Genomic DNA, 23591 nt, shown 5'->3' on the forward strand with positions numbered 1-23591 from the left:
GTCACTATCCGCATTAGTGAAAAGTTCTCGTCAATACGAATAATATAAGCCCAAACACGAGGTAGTTTACATATTCAGTCATCGAGTTCCCTCGATCTTCTCTCGTCTCCATCATCAACTCAACTGCAAACCTCCACTCTTGTATAGTGCTATTGTTCGGCCATTCAGAGAATGCGTTCCTGACACGTCGCGATTGAACTGACGACGTAACTTTGCAATGGCGTTGCAGTTACGATAAAAATATTTTTGCTGGTTGTTTACCGTTTTAACAATTGAGGAGCATTAAAACAACATTATTATATCAATAATCAATGAATGTTATTACGTCGTCAGTTCAATCGCGACGTGTCAGGAACGCATTCTCTGAATGGCCGAACTATAATAGACATACAGCTGAGTGTCAAGTTTAAACCCTATGCACGCCTACAACTTTCGTAAGTTGCCCTCGATTTCTCAGGGTTTCCATCATCAGATCCTGACCTGATGACTGTGGAAACATGTGGGAAGTATACCCTATCAAACAAAAAAATAATTTTGCAAATCCCAAACATCTAATGAACATCAAATAGTGAAGGCAAACTCTTTCATCACCTAAATTCTTGATCGAAAAACCATTATAAAAAGAGAACCCCATGGTTTTCGGATGATATGAAATACTTTTTAACCGACTTCCCAAAAAGGAGGAGGTTCTCAATTCGTCGGGATCTTTTTTTTTTTTTTTTTTTTTTTATTTTTTATGTATGTTCACCGATTACTCAGAGACGCTTCGACCGATTTGCAAAATTTTTTTTTTGTTTGATAGGGTTTACCTCCCAGGTGGTCCCATAGTCACCAGGTCAGGATCTGATGATGGAAACCCTGAGAAATCGAGGGCAACTTTCGAAAATCGTAGGCATACGTAGGGTAAAAACTTGACACTAAGGCGCATGTCTGATAACACTATGCAATGGTGAAGGCTTGGAGCTGACCTGATGATGAAGACCAGAGAAGGTCGAGGGAACTTGAACAATGAATGTGTAAAAAACTACCTCGTGTTTGGGCTTATTTTGTTCGTATTGACGAGACCTTTGCAACAGTGAAGGTTTGAAGCTGACCTGATGATGGAGACCAGCGAAGGTCGAGGGAACTCGACAATTGAATATGTAAACTACCTCATGCTTGGGCTTATATTGTTCGTATTGATGAGAACTTTCCACTGCGGATATGACATGCGGATAGTGACAACTATGCTTGTCACTGAAAAGCTAAAAATAAAAAACTTTTTACAAAAAAATAAAACCGACTCCCAAAAACACTGAAAAGCAAAAAAAAACTATTCTTAGGTGCATCGGCCTAGAAGTCGGTGGCGTTATAAACTTAGTTACATCCATTAGACACCGACTTCTAGGCCGATGCACCTAAGAATAGTTTTTTTTTGCTTTTCAGTGTTTTTGGGAGTCGGTTTTATTTTTTTGTAAAAAGTTTTTTTTTAATCCACACATTATACTGAATCCAATGATACATGCGAGGTTTCTGTCGACTCTGGGTTTTTTTTGGCCATCTCCTGACCCGTAATAGTTGTGGTCCCTTTATATTGTGAGGTATGATAAACAGCTAGTTTTTAACACATTTATATCTGGGTAAAAGTGCGACAGTAGTTGAAAATCTCGAAAAGATCTTAGCATCTAAGGCACAAATATTATGGTAGGTATTCGTAGAGGCAAATGTTTATGAGTTGAAATATGATTATGACAGTAAACAACCCGTGAGATCATATGTCACTTCACCAAATGCACGTAATTACTGATGCGTCACCGATGCACTTCGAAAACAAGTTAAACTGTCATACAAGAAACATCATACATATAAATAATTTCTGTTCATTATAAAACCCACAATATAGCCCAGTTTTTTCAAATTTAGAAATCACAATACAAACAGCACCGACTATGGGAACCATAAGGCTGTAACCGAAGAACTTTGTGGGTGCACAGTTTCCGACGCCCACATTAATCCGAGAATTACAAGCCGTTATATCGTCTCAACATATTTGTTCCTACACGATTCTGTTGCAATAATACAACGAGATGGTTTTACAAAGATATAATATTTTATTTCGGAATAGAACGAGGGAACTTCTTCCTGCACCCAGATAAAAAGTAATCCGAAGTATCTATCTCCAAGCCATATTTCATCTCAATCGGTTCAGCAACTTTTAGCGCGACAAATATACCTATACACTTTCGGGCATATAAAGATTATCTAACTAACGCTCAATCCTATTTTGTACAAGAGGAAGCCTGCGCCCAGCAAGAACAATACAGAGGCTGAAGGTGATAAACTGAAAATTAAAATTTTCTTGCTCTAAGATTAGGACATGACTGTCCATGCGATGACTAATTTAGGCACCAGCGTAAAAAAGCAACCAGGATTGAAACTACATAAAACAAGAAATCATGCAAAGGTATAGGAACCCTGAAAATTGTGGCAGAAATATGAACCAAATCTTCGTCATATACAATTCACCATATATGAGTGGAAACACACTTCATCAACAAATTAGTAAAATAAATATTTACACTGCAATAACCACTAATGTACTCAATTAGTTCAACAGGAAAGTAAAGCAATTTAACCCAAAGATTTCCCACGCCACATGATGTTACCAAAACTCCCTCCTGAATTAATTCAACCTTCCCAAATTTAGATGCACCTCATCAATATTACCATAATTAAATTATTCAAGAATTTCCACCCGTACGTACAATTTAAGCAGCTAAAAACCGGCCAAGTGCGAGTTGGACTCGTGCACGAAGGGTTCCAGAACAAAAATGAGCAAAAAAATCACGTTTGTTGTATGGGAGCCCCCCAAAATATTTATTCTATTCTTGTTTTCAGTATTTGTTGTTATAGCGGCAACAGAAATAGATCAGGTTGTGAAAATTTCAACTCTCTAAATATCACGGTTCATGAGACACAGCCTGTAAACAGACGGATGGGCAGAGGAGCGAAAACAATAGGGTACGGAATCCTAAAAAGCAACATTATCATGAAGTGGATAAAATCAATACATTTGTTAATGTCGTAGGTCACATGGTAAGTGGGCGTTTATAAATAGTAAACCTTTAGGATTCGGTATAGGAATGTTTCGGCAAAGAAGTTTAATTACACTGTCTGCCCACACACGGCAGTAATGAGCCTGGATTTCTTACTAAATCATTAGTTTTATTAAGTGTGGCTTCACTAAATTCTTAGACGAAATTATCAAGCATTGCAATTTTCCTTTCAAATGAAGAAAAAATAAGAAATGAGTAGGTATACCATTCGTTGGACATGATAAAGAATAAAGTCATATTAGGTATACTCATCGTCATCTTCCTGCCCCTATCCCTATTTTGTTTGGGGTCGACGCAGCATGTTTTCTTCTTCCATACTGTCTGCCGTCATCTCACAAGTTACATTCTCTCTAGCCATGTTGACTGTCACACAATCATATACTTATACTGTTCTTGGTATCTAATTCTACCGCTCCGAAGTTAGCTCCTAGTGAATTCACTATAGTAAGCTCCATGAGCAAAACAAATGACTATCGAGAACTGTACTTATCAACAAGTAATCTCAAAAAATGAAGTTTGGGACGATAATGATATTATTATTACTCATCAATTAGATGCGCTATGACCTGGGTCTAGGTCAGACTAAGTAACTATTAGATAAGGCTTGGATAGAATATAAATTCATTTAAGAATCGAAATAAGGCACGTCGATTTAGAAATATTATGTACGTTTATTTTGAGGTTTTCATTTAAAAGCTTGTTTACATAAGTTATATTTTATTATTTATTTCAATCACGACATTTATTTAAATTCTATGCAATAAAGAAATACACAATATTTATTGCTTTCAAGATGTATTCACAGAGAATTCGGCAATCTGCAATAATCGAAATTATTTTTCACTCAAACTTTTCCGATCTTCAAATTTCAAAAGAAATATTCAAACGCCCATTAAAACCTGTTACAAATTCTCCTACTGTTTGTAACACGACAAAAACCTTGACAACGGTTTTCCACGGAAATTCTCCACGTAAAGATTCAATTGAAGGGCCTAACAATACGCTCCTATTAAACATAGTATGTGCTTCACAATCGCATTTATTGACAAAGCTCCGACATCTGGCCCCAGTCAGATCAGTCCAATTAAGTATCTGCATACCCCATCTTAATTACAATCAGCACAAACCAATTTCAACTCTATTACTTAAGAAATAAGGTTGGTATGCACAGCAGAGGAAGTCATTTTAGGATTGTGAGTCTTCTCTCATTCAGATGCCAATTTGCAATATGAAAATGTTATCGTGAGCAAGTTGTCTGTTTTGCATAGTTTTGTCAAATAGACTGATCTTAGGAATAAGGAATGAGATGGAACGAGGTTTTATAGAGAGATATAAGACATGTTGAGTTTCCTAGAAGATCAAATTGGATAAAACCTTCAGGTGAAGACATTTATTAAAGATGGGAGCTGCATATTTTGTCGGTGACGGTTATTAAAATGTGATGTTACGTTGTTTACTTTGTTAGCTCGGCATTTCTAGGAAATATTGTACGTTATTAAGACTTATAAAGAGGCTTGTATGTTGTTGCAATTAATAAAGAATACTCCCGGCTTATTAGTTTATTAATTACAGGCTGTAATCATAAGCTTAATTGAAAGCGCTGTCTTTATTAACTGCTAATGTTTCCTAGCAATAACGTAGTCTGATGTAGCTTTCTGGAATTGACTTCAGAGATTGTGATTGTTCTATTCATGCGTAACTTACAAAGAAAATGTGCATGAGTATATTTATACACACACGTATGGCTCAACGGTTTTCGTCAGATGAAACATCTATAAATCTATACTAAGTAATAATATATAATAAAGAGAAAACAGGTGAATGTTTGCTTGTACCATAGACTTGTACCATAAAGGATCCTAAATTGCTAGAGCGATCAGAAAAATATTTTGCTGTTGTGTATGTTATGCTCTAGTAACATAGACTTATATGGCCTTACTACAAAAACTTAAACGCCTGTTTTACACTTGTCTAAAATCAAGTCAATCAGTCAATTGTGGCTGCAAAATGAACCGTATGTCAACGTCATAATTTGAATTTTTTTTAGACAAGGCTTAAACTGACGTTTAAAAGTTTTTGTAGTAAGACGGATATTTTATCCAGGTAGAGAGGTACATTAAGCCCCACAAGATGCGAGTGAAAACATAGGGAAATAGATAGTACTTAACTCATAAAATAATCGTATTTTTGTCTGATAGCAGTTGTTTTGAACTTTGTTGTGCTTTTTCAAAAAAAGGTTTTTCACAGCTACAGATGCAGATGCGAACAAGAAGCTCATTATCCGTTAATTAGCTTAATGACGATGATTCCGAGAATACCATTGTTTCGGCCGTAATGATGACAATGTTTACTTGACAGAATATACTGGAATTACGCATAATTGTTATTGTTAATTAAGTGAACCCAAAACCACACCAAAACGCTTCGAATCTGTAGTTGACTTTGTTTGATTCTAATTTCTAAGAAATTAGCTGTTCCTGGAAGTCCCACCAGGAACTGCCTACTTCCCACACCAGAATAAAAATTAACCCATGACTTTTCTCAGGTGCTGGACTACCTGTTTGCCAAATTTCATTAAGGTAAGCAAATCGGTTTAGTCGTTCCGGCATCAAAACCAGACAGATAGTTACCTACTTTTGTATTTAAAATTATGAACGTATTTTGCTAAAAATAAAAGCTTGAATTCATAGTTTTGCAAGGCTGGCCTTTAAGATTAGGTAAAAAATAGCACATTATAATATTATCATCACATTATACGAGTTTATCACGCGGAAACAAATGAATACACGTCATAGGTGCTTGAACCCTGCATATTTCGTATTTCATTAATAAAATAAATAATAATATATTTTAACAAAAGCTGATTATTTCATTGAAGGTGTTTGTCCACTAGTTCGAAGTGAAAGAAGGCTAAATACGACTCACACATTTAAAAAGTCACAATTTAAGTCTGATTTAAGCTCTTTGAGCTCGTTGGAAAAACACATTGAAGATTTGTCCAGGCCTAGCCAGCCCATCTACGAAGTACCCACCCGCCTGACGGGTATACCAGAATTCGAACAATTGGCTTCTGAGCAGATTCTTGCAGATCTGCTTGCCAAGAACCAACGAATATTCTGTACAACACGCATCTTCATAATTACTAACTATAAGGTAGTAAAGCCCAAAACCAAACAACTTGATACTGTTACTGTTACAGCCTTTTTATCGTCCCACCGCTGAGCACAGGCCTCCTCTCACACGAAGAAGGAACTTGATACGGTTGCAGCTTAATCATCTTTTATAGACGCTTGAGCTGAAACCGTGCAGGCCAGAGAGGTAGGTATACATTCGTTATTTTAAAGATAACAATACGTGGTAAATTAATAAAAGAACTGAAATATATGTATCTTGTTTAGGTAAGGCTAACGGTCATTGTGACCCTACCGTAGTGGGCAAAGACCTTTACATCTCTATACATTTTAAATATATTATTGCGACACATTTTCTGATTCATTGATCACCGACCATCTGCTGATTTCATTTTATCAATTTAAATTATTAAATTGTTTAATTTCTTTGGTAGTAAACGGAACAAATAGTAGGGAAATGATAAGCTGCATGAACTATGTGCGTCATGTGGGAACTTTCAACATTCTCTTTCAGTATCTATCAGCAATTAGAAAGACAAAAAAGGAGTGCATCTGACATTGCCAACTCGAATAGAAGTTTGTAAATTAATTTCTTCTCTTTTTCTTGTCTATTTTTTTATAGTATCTACCTATGCATAAACTTTTTGGCTCAAGCTACAGTTGAAAGTACATTCATCATCATCTCCCGGGCCTTTTCCCAACTATGTTGGGGTCGGCTTCCAGTCCAACCGGATGCAGCTGAGCATCAATGTTTAACAAGGAGCGACTGCCCTATCTGACCTCCTCAACCCAGTTACCTGAGCAACCCAATACCCCTTGGTAAGACTGGTGAAGGTACCTTCATTAGGTATTATATTATATACTTATCTTACATTGCCGGATCCACGAATCAAACTTACACCTTGTCATCTCTGGACTTAGCGCATTTGATAAGCAAGCGCATTGAATTATTTTCTACCTACACGCAGATAAATGTTGCTACCACTGAACTCGATGAACTTGCTTCTACAGCAAAAATGTGAGACATTTCTTCGAAGTCTTACATAACAAAAACTGTTTTAATAAAAACATTAGAGACACTTCTTAGAACCTGATTTGCATAGGCATATAAAAAATACTGGCTATGGTTAGAAACCTCATGATTTCGTTCAGTTAAAAGTATCATTAGTTAGAAAAAAAAAACAAAAGCCAAACTGCAACACATCAATTAAGACAAATGACGATCGAAACAAAAAGTTTCGGAAGTCAACAAAACCGATTAGACCAGAAGAAAAAGGACATAAGTGTTGTAACACAACAAATACCCATCGTCATTTACGACACGGGGTCCCAAACCTCACTCACACATCAAACGTTGAGTAACTCGATTCCTCATATCCGCTCGCATCCCCTCCCGCAAGCCATGCGATTTGCATCGTTCAAATTCTACAACAAATTGTAATTAATACATCGAGACGAGTTCCGTGGCATCGATAATACTCGATAATAATTGTTTGTCCCGACCCAACACTTTGACCCTTAGATAAGAAGTCTTGGTGTCGTGTTATTTGGTGTCCAGAACGCGAATGAAGTGGTCTATCATGGAATGATGTGCAACATGTATTTGTGTGTGATATTTCTGTGCTTGTGCGTCACAGGATCGGTTTTTGGATCACCTAGTGAGTATTCCGTTTTGTTTTTTTGCTATATCTATGTTGTTAAGGTATGTTATCAGGATTATGCGGCTAAGTTTAATGGCGTTTTCGAGAGGTTCAATTCGTGTAAAATTTACCTATACCCTTACTTTTTTGTCTACACTGCTTTCAAGTAACGAGTGATTCTTCTACCCTGATTGTTGCATAATCATATATTTTTTTTCATACTTAGATGTCCCAAAATCGCAGCGTTTCTGCCTAATACAGAATGTTACCTATGTAGTTAAATCATACTTAGATATATTTTAGCCAATGACAAATCTAATTACACGCGTTATTAGTTTCCTTCATAATCATCTTTTATTATTGGTCCAGTTAGTTTATCAGAAGAAGACCTTGATGGAAGCACAGCATTGAACTTTGACATTGATTTCACAAAATAAGATCTCTTTTCATTGATGATCGTAGTTAAGAACTTTAAATTAAGAACTTCTTTAATTTAAAACTTTTTAATGCAAAATCATAGTAGGTTTTTTTACTTTTTGTAAAATTATCTTCAAAACCAATTGAGCTTGAGAAATGGCTTATGAATCGGGAAAGAATTACACTAAACATCGTTTTTTAGGGTTTATTATCCTTTGAGGGGCCTTTTACCAACTAAGACTTCACTGTCCTTCTGTCTGTCTGTATGGCTTTTGCTTCGTGAACATCAGATCTATTTGAATCCTATTGATAAACAGTATATGGCTTAGAAGTCTCCAGTTAAACAAATACAAAGTGACAGGTTGGAGGTAGTGAGAACGTCTTTCTGCGTAGCCTTGGCGGTTGCGGTTACTTTACACCTACATACTAATACTTCTGATATTCAGCTTATTATGAAACTTAGGTACCTATTTATCTTCGTTAATCTAGACTTAGAATTATTCCAATACTTTGTAACTCATTTATTTGAAATCAACCCACCAAATACATATGTATTAACTACTCTTAGGTAGTTAATACTTCTGCTATTCTCAACCTAATCATCACCGGGTATGTGACACAAACATAAGGGGATTATCTACAGTTGGTTGCACTTTCTCCATTTATTAATCGACTATCGTGTATATCCTTCATCCAAACATATCTACAAATCTACAGTTTGTGTAGACATCCATATACAATCAATTCCACCACAGATCTTCATCGGTAGACGGCCGGTAAGATCAATCAAGACTGCATTAATTGATTCAGCTCACCTACTCGATCACCAGGCGTAACCACTCGTTAGAGCATATTGTTTACGATTCGATTTACTAAATCGATAATTGCTATCCGATTTCCGATTCACAGCTTTTTGGCTCTAAATTGTACTTAATATTTATTATGTAAACAAAGTCAAAAACATTACTGATTACTTTTAAAATTGGTCTAGAAAAAGCCTAGACTAAGTCTGATTTCACCAACTAACGCATTTAGCAAACGTGGTGATTAACGTTCAATCCTTCTCAGTGTGGTAAGATTGCCAGCAGTGGGACGATAAAAAAGGCTGATGACTGGTGTTTTACCTTAAATCCAGCAGAAGAAATATTCTCGATAATCGATACCAATCCGATTACATGAGAAGAGTTCTCGATTGATGCGTCATTCTATGTTCGTGAGTTCATAAAGTAAATTGATGTGTTAGCCACAGTTCCGTTGGCGCCTGTCACACATATGAGCATCAATCACGGACAAAGCTACCGGGAGAGAAGTCAAAACAATTTATGTAATACAATAACCCCATAATATTCTAGGTAGGAGTAGGATGATATGGGTTTGGATTTCTGCCGCGGGTTAAGAGATCTTTCATTTGAAACATAGTTTTTGTCACACCATCAAGTCTTAGGTACATGATAAGGATGTAGACTTGAAACTTGCGAAGCCCTTGGCATGAATTCTTATATCTTTGATACCTACATATGTTTAAAGGACTACGACGTTACTCCATTTCTAATATTAGACTAACAATCTCACTAACATTGACAAAATTTTATCTTCAGACCACTGAGGCCATAGGTCAGATACATCTTAAACGTCATCTACATACAATAGAATCCGATCGTTCCTCTAATTTCCGACTGATTTAAAGGCAGATATACGTCCTTCGTATTTGGCTATAATAATCGGTATACCCCAACAAGGATGCAAACAGATCCATTATGGACAATTTTAGGATCCCTTTCAAGGTTTAAAGGTTGTATTTTTCTAGGATTTTTGATCTTTCTCTTTAGTGCCAGTTACAAAAAGCGCACGCATTATACAAATAGAAAACTAAGTAAATACAGATCATGTGATCCGATCGTCATTATTATTGCTGCAACTAACTGCCAAAACAAAACAACAACTTCCCAGAATTCGTGGAACAATGTTATCTCCCCTATTTTTTTCCGCCATCACGCCATAATTATCTGAAACTATTAGTCATAGAGCTTATTTATTTATTTATTTATTTATTTATTACAGGGTTTACCAACAGCTTCTGTGTAGATAAAGCTTAGAGTACAATTTTTGTTATTACTAGGACTTACACAGTCGCCAATTCTAGGTTAACCAACATACACTAAATAATGATAGAAAATTATACAAAACAAAAAACACTTCTTATTAAAATTAAAATTAAAGTAAAACTAAACTTGTTGCAATACATAACACATAAACTTATGAGAACAATAACAACTGTCTTAGAAATACTTACAACTTATAAAACTATATTTTGTGAGAACATCATGAGATCAAAACTTAGGGTAACTAAAAATGTAAAAAATATAAATTCAAATAAAAATTCAAATACAAATAGAGCAATAGAATAACATAAAAACATAACATTTTGTCGATGTTGCAATTTTTGGGATTCCAGTAATTGGGCCTTAAAGGTATTAATCGAGACATTGTAAATGTCAAGATCTGGAGCTGATTTAATCACTGAGTTCATCTCTCTGCTGAGTCTGACCAGTGGCGAGTTTACTCCTATATTGGTTCTAGTTGCTGGAGTATGATACAGGTTGGTTATGCTTACAAAAATAATTGTTTACTGTAACGAAGGAGGTCCTATCGCTAAATGACTCGGGTCCCACTGACCCGAAATTCAAGAGGGCAAGATAAGGATCACTAAAATTCACTATTTATCTACTCGCCTAAATCGGTTCGCATCATCCCTTGATTTATTATGCTACATAAATAACGGGCAAGGACATAGGGCACACTCCCCATACATTTTACGCAAACTTTCGGTTGCAAATGTCTATAATAAAGTGTTTAATCTTGTTGAGTCTACGGTCTACTTAGGATTTAGAAGAGATTTGGGTGTTAAAATAAGCTTATGCAGACGCATTTGATTTATTGTTTAAAGTGGTATTTGGTTAAGTAACTATTTGATTGAATTGTTAGAACTTTGCGAAGGGGCAAATGTTTTAATGCTGAATTACTTAAATTCTATAAGTAAGACGTAAGCTTTCAAGCAGCGTTAAAATCTCTAGCTGCGGTAACGGACGATAAAGTCTTTTATGAAGATAGGTAACGACCTTAGAGTCAAGTGGCCACTGTGCAGTATAGCACACCCTACATGCTTACCTACAAACCTACCTATCTAATGTGAATCATCCCTATATACGAGAAGTTTTACTTACCTATCTATTCTTTCCGTCCTCAGTGTATTAAACCTTTCGACCATCTGCCTCATGACTATATTTTATCATACTTAAACAAAATTGTATAAATATCACAGAAACATGTAGCTTTTTATAGAATCATCTTGACTTTGCTATCTTCGTAATTTAATCACTTAAGGCCAAGGCTGTAATATTATAACTTTGTATCTCTACTTTACGAGGCCATATCTATTCCTTATCGAAAAGCATCGACACCTTTACTTTCTCATTTCTCGTTTTCTTAAAATTATCTCTTCAAGATGCTCTCTAATGAATCATGAATATTAACTTATTGTAGTGGTATCCTAAATCTATGGACGTTAGATGGCCTTTTGTTTTTTGTCGTGGGTTAAGTGACCTCGCTATCAGAGTCTTGTTTTGTCATCGTAGAAATGTTCTCAATTTAATTGAGGAGCAGTTAATTTCATCAGATATTTAATGAGGTAAACGGTTTAATCTCATTAGGTTCAACACGTGTTTACGTTTAGTATTATCTGAATGAGCTTGATAATAATTATTCTCAACTCAATGAGCCAGGTTGCCGCGATAACTTGACTTATGACACGGTATTAAGTCTGTAATGAAGGATGTAAGTATTTGTTTACAGTTCGGCCCTGGAGTTTACACTTATATTGGAGAATCCGGATTAAAGATACAAATACGATTTAAGATTCAAACCTACGTAAATATCAAATCGCTTGATGACCTATGTGATAATTTCTTTGTTTTAGAATATAAAGCTTTATTCAATAACAATTTTTTTTTACAACTGATTTTAAATGTCTCATTTGTAATGTTTGATTAAAACTACATTAATAGCTGTGATATTAATTTAGATCATCCGTAATTTGCGTAAAACGTAGCGTGTTCAAGCACTGACATTTTGTTTTTGACAGTGACAGCTGTTCTTTCCGAAGTGTTGTTTGTAAACAAACCAACTTTTTCACAAAGTTATCCTAACACCAAATTATACGGTAAATATTAAAACGCTTTATTTTTCTCTACAGACTCACTGAAAGATCCGTACATATGTGGACCACCGTCATGCGCAGGTAAGCTCCACGTATTTTGAACACTTTATACACATATTCAATCACCAATTTGTTTCACAAAATTATAGTTCTTCGTATTGTTTTCAACTCAAATGATATCATCCTTACAATACAACGGAATACCAACTTATTTTATATTCGTCTCAAATTCTCAACTTCTATAAATCTATAACCTATTCTGTTCCATATTTGAAATGTGTCGTGTATCTCTTTCCAGCATCGGAGAAGTTTAAATATTTGCTGGACATAATCTACTACTATGAATACAAAGTTAATGTCGAAACATACTTCGCTGGCTCCAGCAATAACCGCTCGACTTTATATGTTCGATCTGTGGTAAGTATTTATGTAAATTATTTCACTCTGTAACAAAATAATCACAATACCTAAATATGCAATGTTGAATTTGACTTTTTTGCGTATTGTAATGTATGTGTCGCACTAATTCCCTCATTTTTTGTTTGTTATTATTGTGGTTTAACTTAACTCTGTATCAAATGAGAATTGCAGATTTATCTTGTAGAAAAGCTAAACGAGGTTTTAATTAAATATAAAAAGTTTACATTAATTATTTACCTTTTTTTTCAGCCAAAAATCCAGTTCATAACACCATGCGAGGGTCTTCTGCAGCTGACAGATGTGACTCTGATAGATCAGGATGAGAACTATCCTGTGGAGAGAGCTGAGAAGTTCATACATGCTGTGTCCCTGTATGACCTCAGGTATGTAGACCAAAAAGATCTTAAAAATGTGTATTTAGAAGGCTAGCAATTGTTAAGAACATGTTCCAGTGGTCATTGGGTCAGAAAATAAACATGCAATCCATAAAATTTAATTATTTTGTGTATACAACTTGCCAACCAACATTGTATGTCAGATCTGAGGATGTAGAGCTTTTTATGGCTAAATAAATACAAGAATAGTGAGCTAACTTGATTAGACCGATGCTGACATCATATTTTTGGCCGCTTTGACCATGGCAAGTGCGCATCTAACAATTGAAATATCTGCTTTCAAGTCACTAAAAGTTGTTTAAAATTAATATACTCTCCATTATGGCAATATACATTAAAAACTAAACAACATTTACACACAATCCCTTTCCAGATTTGCCTTCCACGATGGGATCATATCAGAAATATGTCCGGAGCAGGAGGAACAAGACTGGGTGCTCAACTTCAAGAGGGCCATCCTGGCACTCTTTCAGAACACCATGAAAAGATTTGATATTAACTTCAATGGAGTTGAGGTATGGTAACTTTCTCGACAATCAAAGTAACTGACAATATGTAGTATTCAATCTTGTTTTTGTACACTTCTTGTGACAAATAACTTTGCAATTCTAAAGTTAGACATTTTACTCTTGATATAAATATTGTTGAGAAGTTTTACTTGTTTGCAATAGTCCAAAAAAGTATGAACAAAATATTACTGCATGGAGCATCAAATGGCTAACTTCATAATTGAAAAGTTATTTCACGTTAACTTTAGTCAAAATACTTTATTTATCTTCTTGAATGTATGTCATGTGTTACCTTGTTTATAAACTGTTGAAAGTCTATTCAATTATGATTTTTTTTTTATATGAGACAAATGTTCTTTTTACTTCAAAAATGTACATAATCTAATTTTATTTACAGCAAGACATCCACGGCACCTGCAATGTGGACTACACAGTTCGTGGTCAGGAAAACACAAGTTTAATACTTGTGAAGACGAGGGACTTGTCACAGTGTACCAACCGATACAAGTACATGTCTATACTGCAGACTGTCAGATATGACTTCCAGAGTGTGAGTACTAAACTTTCTTTTTTTTTTAATTAAAAAGTAAGCCTTGAGGTCACTTAGTTGTCCGTCTGTCACAACCTTTAACCACACCTTTATTTCTAAAATTTTTGTGTTCTCAGAACCCCCAAAAATCGTATGAGAAAAGGACAATGCTCATGAAGTATGAGAAAAAAACCCAGGCCCGGCGCAAAAGAAATGTAACTCAAAATATAGGAAAAAATAAGTAATTAAATATTACATAGGGGGCATTATCGAAATCAGTGGCTATATGTGTGAAATTGCTGTTCGAATTTTAAAAGGAACAGCAAACAGATACAGTTGTGGTTTAAGAGTGTACATAATGACATGTTTAGGGCAACCTCTCCACTATTCTACTTACTTTAACAAGATAATAGGATGATAGAACTAAAACACGATATGAATGTACTTTTCATTTTAATAATAACTTCTAAAAGTCATCGATTCTTTATTTCTAACACGACATGATCCAAAAATGTTGCGGGATGCGCGAACTGTTCCTCATGTCTAGCCCACCCTAAGTAATGTAAAACGCTCATGACGCGATGACGTGGGCGCTGCAGCCCAATGTTCTCCACCCATGAATACAGGAGCGGTGATATCCTGATATGCCATTCCTGCCATTTTCCCTCGTATAAAGAATTTAGATGTAAAAGAACACTGCTAAAGTGAAGTTAACCCGGTTTGGACAAGGCTTGCGTCGCATCCCAAAGTCCCGAGCTGTACTTCGGTATTGATTTATCTTTTTGGAGAGGCTTATTACTTGCCATATTACTTGTTTGTTATATCAGATAGCACTTTAATTAAACTATAAGCTCCAGCTGCTCATGTTACCCCTTTAAAAATCAAATAGCAATTTCACACATATAGCCATTGATTTCGGTGATGCCTCCTATGCAGTATTTTATTACTTATTATTACCTATAATTTGAGTTACTTTTCGTTTGCGCCGGGCTTGGGTTTTTTTTGAGCATTGTCCTTTAAAAAGTGTTTATAAAACACGATACATTTCAGGAAAAGAAGAAAAAATATGTGGCAAATATGGTTTTCCCGGATTTATTACATTGTTTTAAACCTCATATAGGCGGTCGCACCTTTGAAAATTACTGTTACAAACCTTATTCAAAAATCAACCTCATTACTATAACCGCTGGATAAATTTTGCTTTTACAGAAATTCCAAACCTGGCCAGTACTAAAATCCGAAAGCAAATGCCGCATTACCGTAGACCACCATATTTACAAAGAGGTGAACTGTCGAGAACGTCATCTCTTCGAGCCGTTCTCCGGGAAGAACTCCGGCGCAATGACCACTGTGGTGCAAGACTTATTGTTACTGAGAGAAGTTAATAAGACTGATACTGAGGTTATTGAGTCGCAGCCTAAAGGTGAGATAATTATTCGATAAGTTTTTTTAGGGATGGGAAATCTTTAATTGAATGAATGTGATGAAAAATTAATTAATCTATCGATTTTAATGAAGTCTTAAGTATGTTACAGTATTATTGGCTCTGTGACCCAGTTTTGTTGATCATTATGGTCCAAATTCATCTTCATCATCAACTATATCAAGTAATCATTATATTTCGCAAGGATAGAATTTTAGTCAGACTAAATATCGATATAATCAAGTATCGATATCGATAATCGAATTTTTCAAGTTCCCTCTGAAGTACAATAATTTTTTTTTTCCATTACAGCCCAACCTTCTCTTTCAATATTACATTAAAACTATTTTACAATAAAATTATTTTTTGTGTTTCTAGCTTGGGCAGTGATACCCCGTCGTTCGAACTTGCTCCACCATCACATCGTGTATGTAGGAGATGATACCGGGGGACTGAAATCCGCTAGAGATGTACTCAAACTACTGTGCATGTAAGTATACTAACGATGGATTTTAATAACCTATCTGTTGTTTTAGCTTACTATAGATAGATTTTTGAAATTAGCCCATAAAGGTAATGTTAATATCCTATCTCTAGTAACTAAATCAAGAGATAATTATTTATTTATATAACCATTTATGTACACCGTAAACACATGACAGAAGCAGAAGTAACAAAATAGAACAAAGGTACTGCTTATTTTTAATGACATCTCTTCCAGCAGACCTGCAGTATGAACGTTAGAATAGATATATTATGTCAAAAAATGTGTTACAGAAATCCATCATGACTGAATTTATATAAGACCAATTATGTCATCCACATCACTAAGAGCTCAAAATATTGAGGCTCAAAAGCATTCAAAATCTATCATAGTAGAAAGTATCAATTATTTAATTTTCAGGGTAAAAGACACAACAGCAGAAAACCACCATTCAATTAACGTAGACGAAAATATGGACAGTGGTTCAACTGTAGGTCTATGGGGTCGCCTCGTGAGGTCAGCTAGACCCCTACATTATCCAGCGTTGTCCCAACTATTGGCAAGAGCTCCTACCATATGCAAAGCTGCTAGGTAAGTGTTAATATATTAGGTAAGAAATAAATAGAATATGGACCGTGGTTCAACAGTAGGTCTATGGGGACGTCTCATGTGGTCAGCTAGACCCCTACATTATCCAGCGTTGTCCCAACTGTTGGCAAGAGCTCCTACTATATGCAAGGCTGCAAGGTAAGTGTTAATAAATAGAATATGGATAGAGGATTAACTGTAGGTCTATGGGGTCGTCTCGTGAGATCTGCTAGACCCCTACATTATCCAGCGTTGTCCCAACTGTTAGCAAGAGCTCCTACTATATGCAAGGCTGCAAGGTAAGTGTTAATAAATAGAATATAGATAGAGGGTCAACTGTAAGTCTATGGGGTCGTCTCGTGAGGTCAGCTAGACCCCTACATTATCCAGCGTTGTCCCAACTATTGGCAAGAGCTCCTACCATATGCAAAGCTGCTAGGTAAGTGTTAATATATTAGGTAAGAAATAAATAGAATATGGACCGTGGTTCAACAGTAGGTCTATGGGGACGTCTCATGTGGTCAGCTAGACCCCTACATTATCCAGCGTTGTCCCAACTGTTGGCAAGAGCTCCTACTATATGCAAGGCTGCAAGGTAAGTGTTAATAAATAGAATATGGATAGAGGATTAACTGTAGGTCTATGGGGTCGTCTCGTGAGATCTGCTAGACCCCTACATTATCCAGCGTTGTCCCAACTGTTGGCAAGAGCTCCTACTATATGCAAGGCCGCTAGGTAAGTAAAACTGCAATGAAAAATAGAGAGTAAGCCCAGTAAACTTTGGAGCTTAAACATTTAAAAAAATATATTAAAAAAAAAATCTTGTTCCAGTAAATCACCATTCACTTAGTTATCAGAAGTTGAAACATTCTTCACGCGATGTTCTTACCTTGATACCCACTTTGTTCCAAAATGTCTTGTGATTTATTGTTGAAAGATTGAACATAACACTCAGATACTCCCTACGTAGAGGTACCAAGTAAACGAAATATTAAAGAGTTTTGCTACAATATTTAGTAGCAAGTGGTCCTCAGATGAAATATATAGCCTATAACACCCACAGATAGCTTTTTATTGATGAAAGAATGTTTAAATTTTTTCAGAAAATACAGATAACCCCTTACACTAAATAATATTATATTTTTTCCAGCAAACACATTCTAGACGCTCTCCCGTACATAGCAAGTCCTGGCTCCGTGGAGCTAATCAAGGAGATGATAATAAAGAACTCGGTGGAAGAGGAGACGAGGCACGAGTGGCTCATGTCTATGGCTATGATACCAAGGTAAGTAACCCCTTTTTACATCAATCTGTAATTTGCCAGTCAACATTGAACCTTATTCTTTAGTTGTCGCCTATCCAAGAGCCCGACAGACAAACAAAATTTTAAAACATACTCTTCAAGGTATAAAAAAATTATCAATTTAACCCAAAAATCTCAGAACAATTATTTTATTCTGAATTCTACCAATAATTCTAAAGCAACTTGGTCAGTAATTAATAGTAACAAACCTAAATTCCCAACTGAAGACATTAAAGAACTGTTAATTGACAATCTTAAAATCACACAACCTTCTAAAATTGCAGAATCGTTTAATAACTACTATGCTGACTTAGTTCAACCAGAGAGTACTAATAATACCCCGAAAAAACAAACTTGCACATACAATTCCCCGTTTTCTTTTTTTCTTGGCCCAGTCGATCCAACCGAAATTTTTTCAATCATAAACAACCTAAAAAATACAAAAAGTACTGGTTATGATGGTATTTGCGTAACAATTTTAAAACAATTCAGTCATATAATCTCACCCATACTGAGTCACATTATAAATCTCTGCTTTGAACAAGGTACCTTTCCGTCATCTTTAAAAACCACTGTAATTAAGCCAATTCATAAAAAAGATACCAAATCTGAAATGAAAAATTATAGGCCGATTGCTCTTATCCCTATATTTTCTAAAATATTTGAAAAGGCTATTTATAACCAACTCTATAACTATTTTGACAAAAACCACATCTTTTCCGACAAGCAAAAAGGTTTTAGGAAGAATATGTCCATAAACTTAGCTATATATGATTTTCTGAGTATGATCTATCCCAGAGTAGATGCTAGACAGCCGTCATTCGCTTTGTTTATGGATATGACAAAGGCCTTTGATTTTGTAGACCACTCAATTTTATTGAATAAACTGGAGATATATGGTATCAGAGGCAATGCCCTTAACTTAATTAAATCATATCTCACTAATAGAACTCAAGTCACGAGTATAACCAAAATTTGTCCTAGGAGTAAAATTGAAACTGAGTATGGATCAGGCCCTAGAATAGTTAAATTCGGAGTCCCTCAAGGCAGTGTTTTGGGTCCTTTGCTCTTCCTTATGTATATTAATGACCTTCCCAACTCAACCAATGATAGAATGGTGCTATTCGCAGATGATTGCATAGTTGTTTATAATAATGAAAGTGATATCAATAGAAGTCTATGTTCCATAATAGAATGGTTGGAGAGTAACAACTTATTAATAAATCTAGATAAAACTAAACTCATGCATTTCAAACAAAAAACCAATCACAAATTAGATACAAAAGTAGAATATTTGGGAAAAGAAGTAGAACTAACCACAACAACTAAGTTTCTCGGAGTTCACATAGATAATAACCTGAAGTGGCAAACACACATTGAATTCCTATGCAAAAAAATATCCCAATCGTCTTACAGCCTCTACCTACTATCCAAAAAAGTGAGCCTCCCCTCACTACTTGTCGCATACCATGGTTATGTAGTTTCTAGGTTAAGATATGCAATAATCTTTTGGGGCAATGCTACTAATTGGGACAAGGTTTTTAAATGCCAAAAGAAATGCGTCCGTGCTATGTGTGGTCTGAAAAAAACTGACAGTTGCAGAGAACACTTCAAAAAACTTGGTTTACTTACAGTTCCATCAATTTATATACTAGAATCGGCTCTATTCATAAAACAAAATCCAAAATTATTTACGTTAGAATCTGGAACTCGTAATAGAAGTAGAATATATAATAACGTTAGCAGAAGATTTAAAACCACATTGTATGAAAAAAGTGTTTTCAACATGACCACTAAAATAATATGTTCATGCCGTGATCTGCCACACAGGGCATACAAATAGAAAAAGGAAAAAAAAAAATACAAACACAACTAATATTACACAATAGCAAAAACAAAAGAGATGAGGACCGAGTTTAATGTTGCAAATTATTGCCTAGTTTGACAAAAAATCATTGACACAGTAATAAAAATTATCCATCAAAAAATTACATAATTTATGTTTAAAAATGTTTACATTCTCAATTTCTTTAATATCTTTTGGAATGTTATTATAAATTATATTTAAGACCTATTATTGTACCTGTGTATCACAAATAAATGATTTGAATTTGAATTTGAATTTGTAAAGTTGAAAATATTTTGAAAAATTGTAGTAGCGTAGTGGCATAAATGTCCAACTGCGGCAGAAAGACTGTTATATTAATTACTAGCTTCCTCTATTGGTTTTATCCGCATCTCGTGAGAACTTCTCCACATACCCGGATAAAAAATATAGAATATAGCCTGTCTTGATAAATAAATTAGCGCGTTCAGCAAACAAACTCTTCAGCTTTCTAATGTTAATGTAGATATTGTCCTGTCGTTTATGTTGACGATAACTTTTGGCCTAAAAGAGGAAAGCTCATTAACAATTACTTGTTTTACTATTGAAATTCGCGATCATTTTACTGATGGGTGACCACACTTTACTCACCAAGACTGTTTTTCAGGCCAAAGATGCAGATGTTGGACAGTATGCTAGAGTTGCTACAAAAACAGAAGAATGACAAAGTGATCAGTTTCACCGTATCGTCCATGGTACATTCCTATTGTAAACACAGTGGAAAGGAACGTGAGTATTTTGTATTACCAATAGAAAACTGCAAACAATTTTTGATATAGTAATATCAAAATTAATTAAGTTTTTAATGTTACTTTTGTAATTTGTAACAACAATTAAACGTGATGACCGTGTCTGTCAAGTCATTGTAATGTTGCAAATATATATATATATTTTTTTGTCAGGAAATTGTTCTTATGTAACATTAACACATTATGTTTTTAACCTTTAAAGAAAATAAATAAATCCAACCAAACTTAACTTCTCAAGACAACATTTTCTTATGTTTTATTTTTTGTTCTCAGTACGTATATGCTGTGAAGAAGAAACCCCTATGGCTATCTTACAAGAATTCGAAACTATCGTCCAAGAGATTGCGAGTAAGGGTGTCATCAAAACTAGAGAAGATAGGAATAATGTAAGTAACAAACTATCACATTTCAATTGTAGACACAATCAATGTCATGCAATTTTCAACTTTAAGTGAAAGAGATAACGTTGAGTTTATCTTGTCTATTTTATTTCCTTCTTGAGTGGCTTATCATTTGTCTAGCCTTTTGCCAACTATGTTGGGGTCAGCTTCAAATCTGACCTGATACAGGTGACTACCAAAGCTTTACATGGAACAACTGCCTATTTGACCTCTTCAACCCAGTCAACCGGGCAACGTGATACCCCTTGGCAAGACTGGTTGTCAGACTTCTGACTTTTGACTATTCGTGACGACTTGCTGGATGTTGATATCCATAAATGAACATGTACATTCATATAAATTATGTTTTGAATTTTTCGAAATAAACATGATATTATCATAACGTTATCTATAAATTTTCTTCGTCCCACAGATAATAATAGCAATAAAAGCCCTCGGCAACATCGGAGGCTACAGAAAGGAGTTTGCAGATGTACTAATGAATATAATCGGGGATAGTTTCGTGCCTGTGCCCGTTAGACTGACGGCTGTCGACGCGTTTAGAAGAACGCCTTGCGATGAAACTCGGTAATATATCTTAATTGAAATATCTTGTAATTTGATGTTTTTGAGTGTATCAATCAATTTTGTATGACTTTTCACATTTCACATGTGGGTTCTGTCTAGTGAAGTCTGTCTAGTAGATGTTCAATTTAATGCCTACACACACCCTAGTTTCTTTTTACCATTTGCTTTGTTTTCTGAAATCATAACGTATCTTTCATAAGATGTGCTGTGTGACACGTATGAGCAACCTTAGGCAAATTTTCGTAGAGACAACAAATACATTTAGGTCGAAATTGGGCATTCACTGTAAAGGATGTAGTTTTTTTTAGGGGTCATACATGTCACTAGTTGGTAGTACTTTAAATCAATATTTTTACTCTTACAATAATTATAAACCCTCTTCTACAGGGAATATTTCCTAGAAACATTCCGTGCGGACTACATGAACTTAGAAGTACGTTTAGCGTCGTACGTACAAGTTATGAAGTGCCCCGACCTCGGGACGCTGAGGAAAATCTTCCATACACTGCAGGATGAACCTGTTAACCAAGGTGAGATATTGATAAATTATAGTTCGGCCATTCAGAGAATGCGTTCCTGACACGTCGCGATTGAACTGACGACGTAACGTTGCAATGGCGTTGCAGTTACGATAAAAATATTTTTGCTGGTTGTTTACCGTTTTAACAATTGAGGAGCATTAAAACAACATTATTATATCAATAATCAATGAATGTTATTACGTCGTCAGTTCAATCGCGACGTGTCAGGAACGCATTCTCTGAATGGCCGAACTATATAGATAAATAGGCTATATATTTGAATGTTATATATTTTATGGCGATCAAATTAAATTAAAGTTAATGGAAAAAGTTTATTTTGGATCTTGTGTGACTTTTTGGTGCAATGTATCTGTTTGTTTCCCAAATAGAATAAAAATAAATAAAAATGTTTAAAAGATTATATAAGTAGAAAAGCCAAACCTTTGCCCAAATACCCAAAAATCGGTTCACTAGACAGTTGGCGTCATATCTAAATTAAATTAATAAGTGACTTTAGTTCTATCAAACGTTTTTCTATTTTGCTGATAGAGGGTGTAAATAAGAAAAAATAGACTTTTCATTTGGTCTTACATTTTTTAATTCCATCTTACAACTATTTACTATGAAGTTTCATGTTCAATTTTTTAAGTAGATAATTGTTTTTAAGTAAAAGACATTTATGTAGGCCTTTTTATTACATCAATTATTCCTTTTTTTTTCAACAGTTACAACATTCGTATGGAGTCATCTCAGGAACTTAGCAGAATCTTCCCTCCCTTCTCGCGTGGAAATACAGGGTCTGCTGTCAGGCAATCAGATACCGCATCTAGAAGATAGTCCAGATTTCAGAATGTACTCCAGGAATTACGAACAGGGCGTGTTCTTTGATCAGTATAATGCAGGTAAGTTATACTTAAAAAGACTTATAAATATGTTCTACTTATGAACTTATGATACATAGTTTCAAGTACGTTTATTGAAATTAGGGCGATTAAATTAGCACAATTTCACGTTATTTACATTAGACATCACCACCAAAAATTCCCCTTTTTACCGCTTCCTAATGTTATGGCTCACTGCCATAGTCGAGAAAATTTTTCTTGCAGGTAGATATTAAATCTTACACTTTTCTAGGACATGATCTAAAAACTATTGGTTTTTCAACAGGTGGTAATTATGAAGCGAACGTAGTATTCACTCCAGACTCTTACATACCGCGGTCTCTGTCACTCAATCTCACTGTGGACATGTTCGGAGAATCTATCAACGTTTTTGAGGTAAGTTATGTTTTACATGTTATCTCCTTTTGCGCTTATCA

The 23591-nt window shown here is 35.1% G+C and overlaps 1 protein-coding gene across 2 annotated transcripts in view; it reads left to right on the plus strand.

The window, feature by feature from the left end:
* The first annotated feature begins 7639 nt into the window (after positions 1-7639).
* The window catches only part of LOC124642409, a 59931-nt gene continuing 43979 nt past the window's right edge, over positions 7640-23591 (plus strand). Inside the window, exons 1-16 of one of the 2 annotated variants that reach the window (XM_047180815.1) lie at positions 7640-7884; positions 12536-12580; positions 12798-12916; positions 13169-13302; positions 13688-13829; positions 14221-14373; positions 15562-15775; positions 16154-16265; positions 16680-16850; positions 17998-18132; positions 20643-20764; positions 21058-21170; positions 21598-21752; positions 22140-22282; positions 22999-23175; positions 23441-23550. In XM_047180815.1, coding sequence (XP_047036771.1) covers positions 7812-7884; positions 12536-12580; positions 12798-12916; positions 13169-13302; positions 13688-13829; positions 14221-14373; positions 15562-15775; positions 16154-16265; positions 16680-16850; positions 17998-18132; positions 20643-20764; positions 21058-21170; positions 21598-21752; positions 22140-22282; positions 22999-23175; positions 23441-23550 — 2118 coding nt within the window. In that variant the 5' untranslated portion in view covers positions 7640-7811. Of the gene's footprint in view, positions 7885-12535; positions 12581-12797; positions 12917-13168; positions 13303-13687; positions 13830-14220; positions 14374-15561; positions 15776-16153; positions 16266-16679; positions 16851-17997; positions 18133-20642; positions 20765-21057; positions 21171-21597; positions 21753-22139; positions 22283-22998; positions 23176-23440; positions 23551-23591 lie in introns of those variants that run through there. The other variant, XR_006985763.1, reaches the window with a different exon arrangement.

Source organism: Helicoverpa zea, chromosome 24, assembly GCF_022581195.2.
Source record: "Helicoverpa zea isolate HzStark_Cry1AcR chromosome 24, ilHelZeax1.1, whole genome shotgun sequence".
Lineage (NCBI taxonomy): Eukaryota > Metazoa > Arthropoda > Insecta > Lepidoptera > Noctuidae > Helicoverpa > Helicoverpa zea.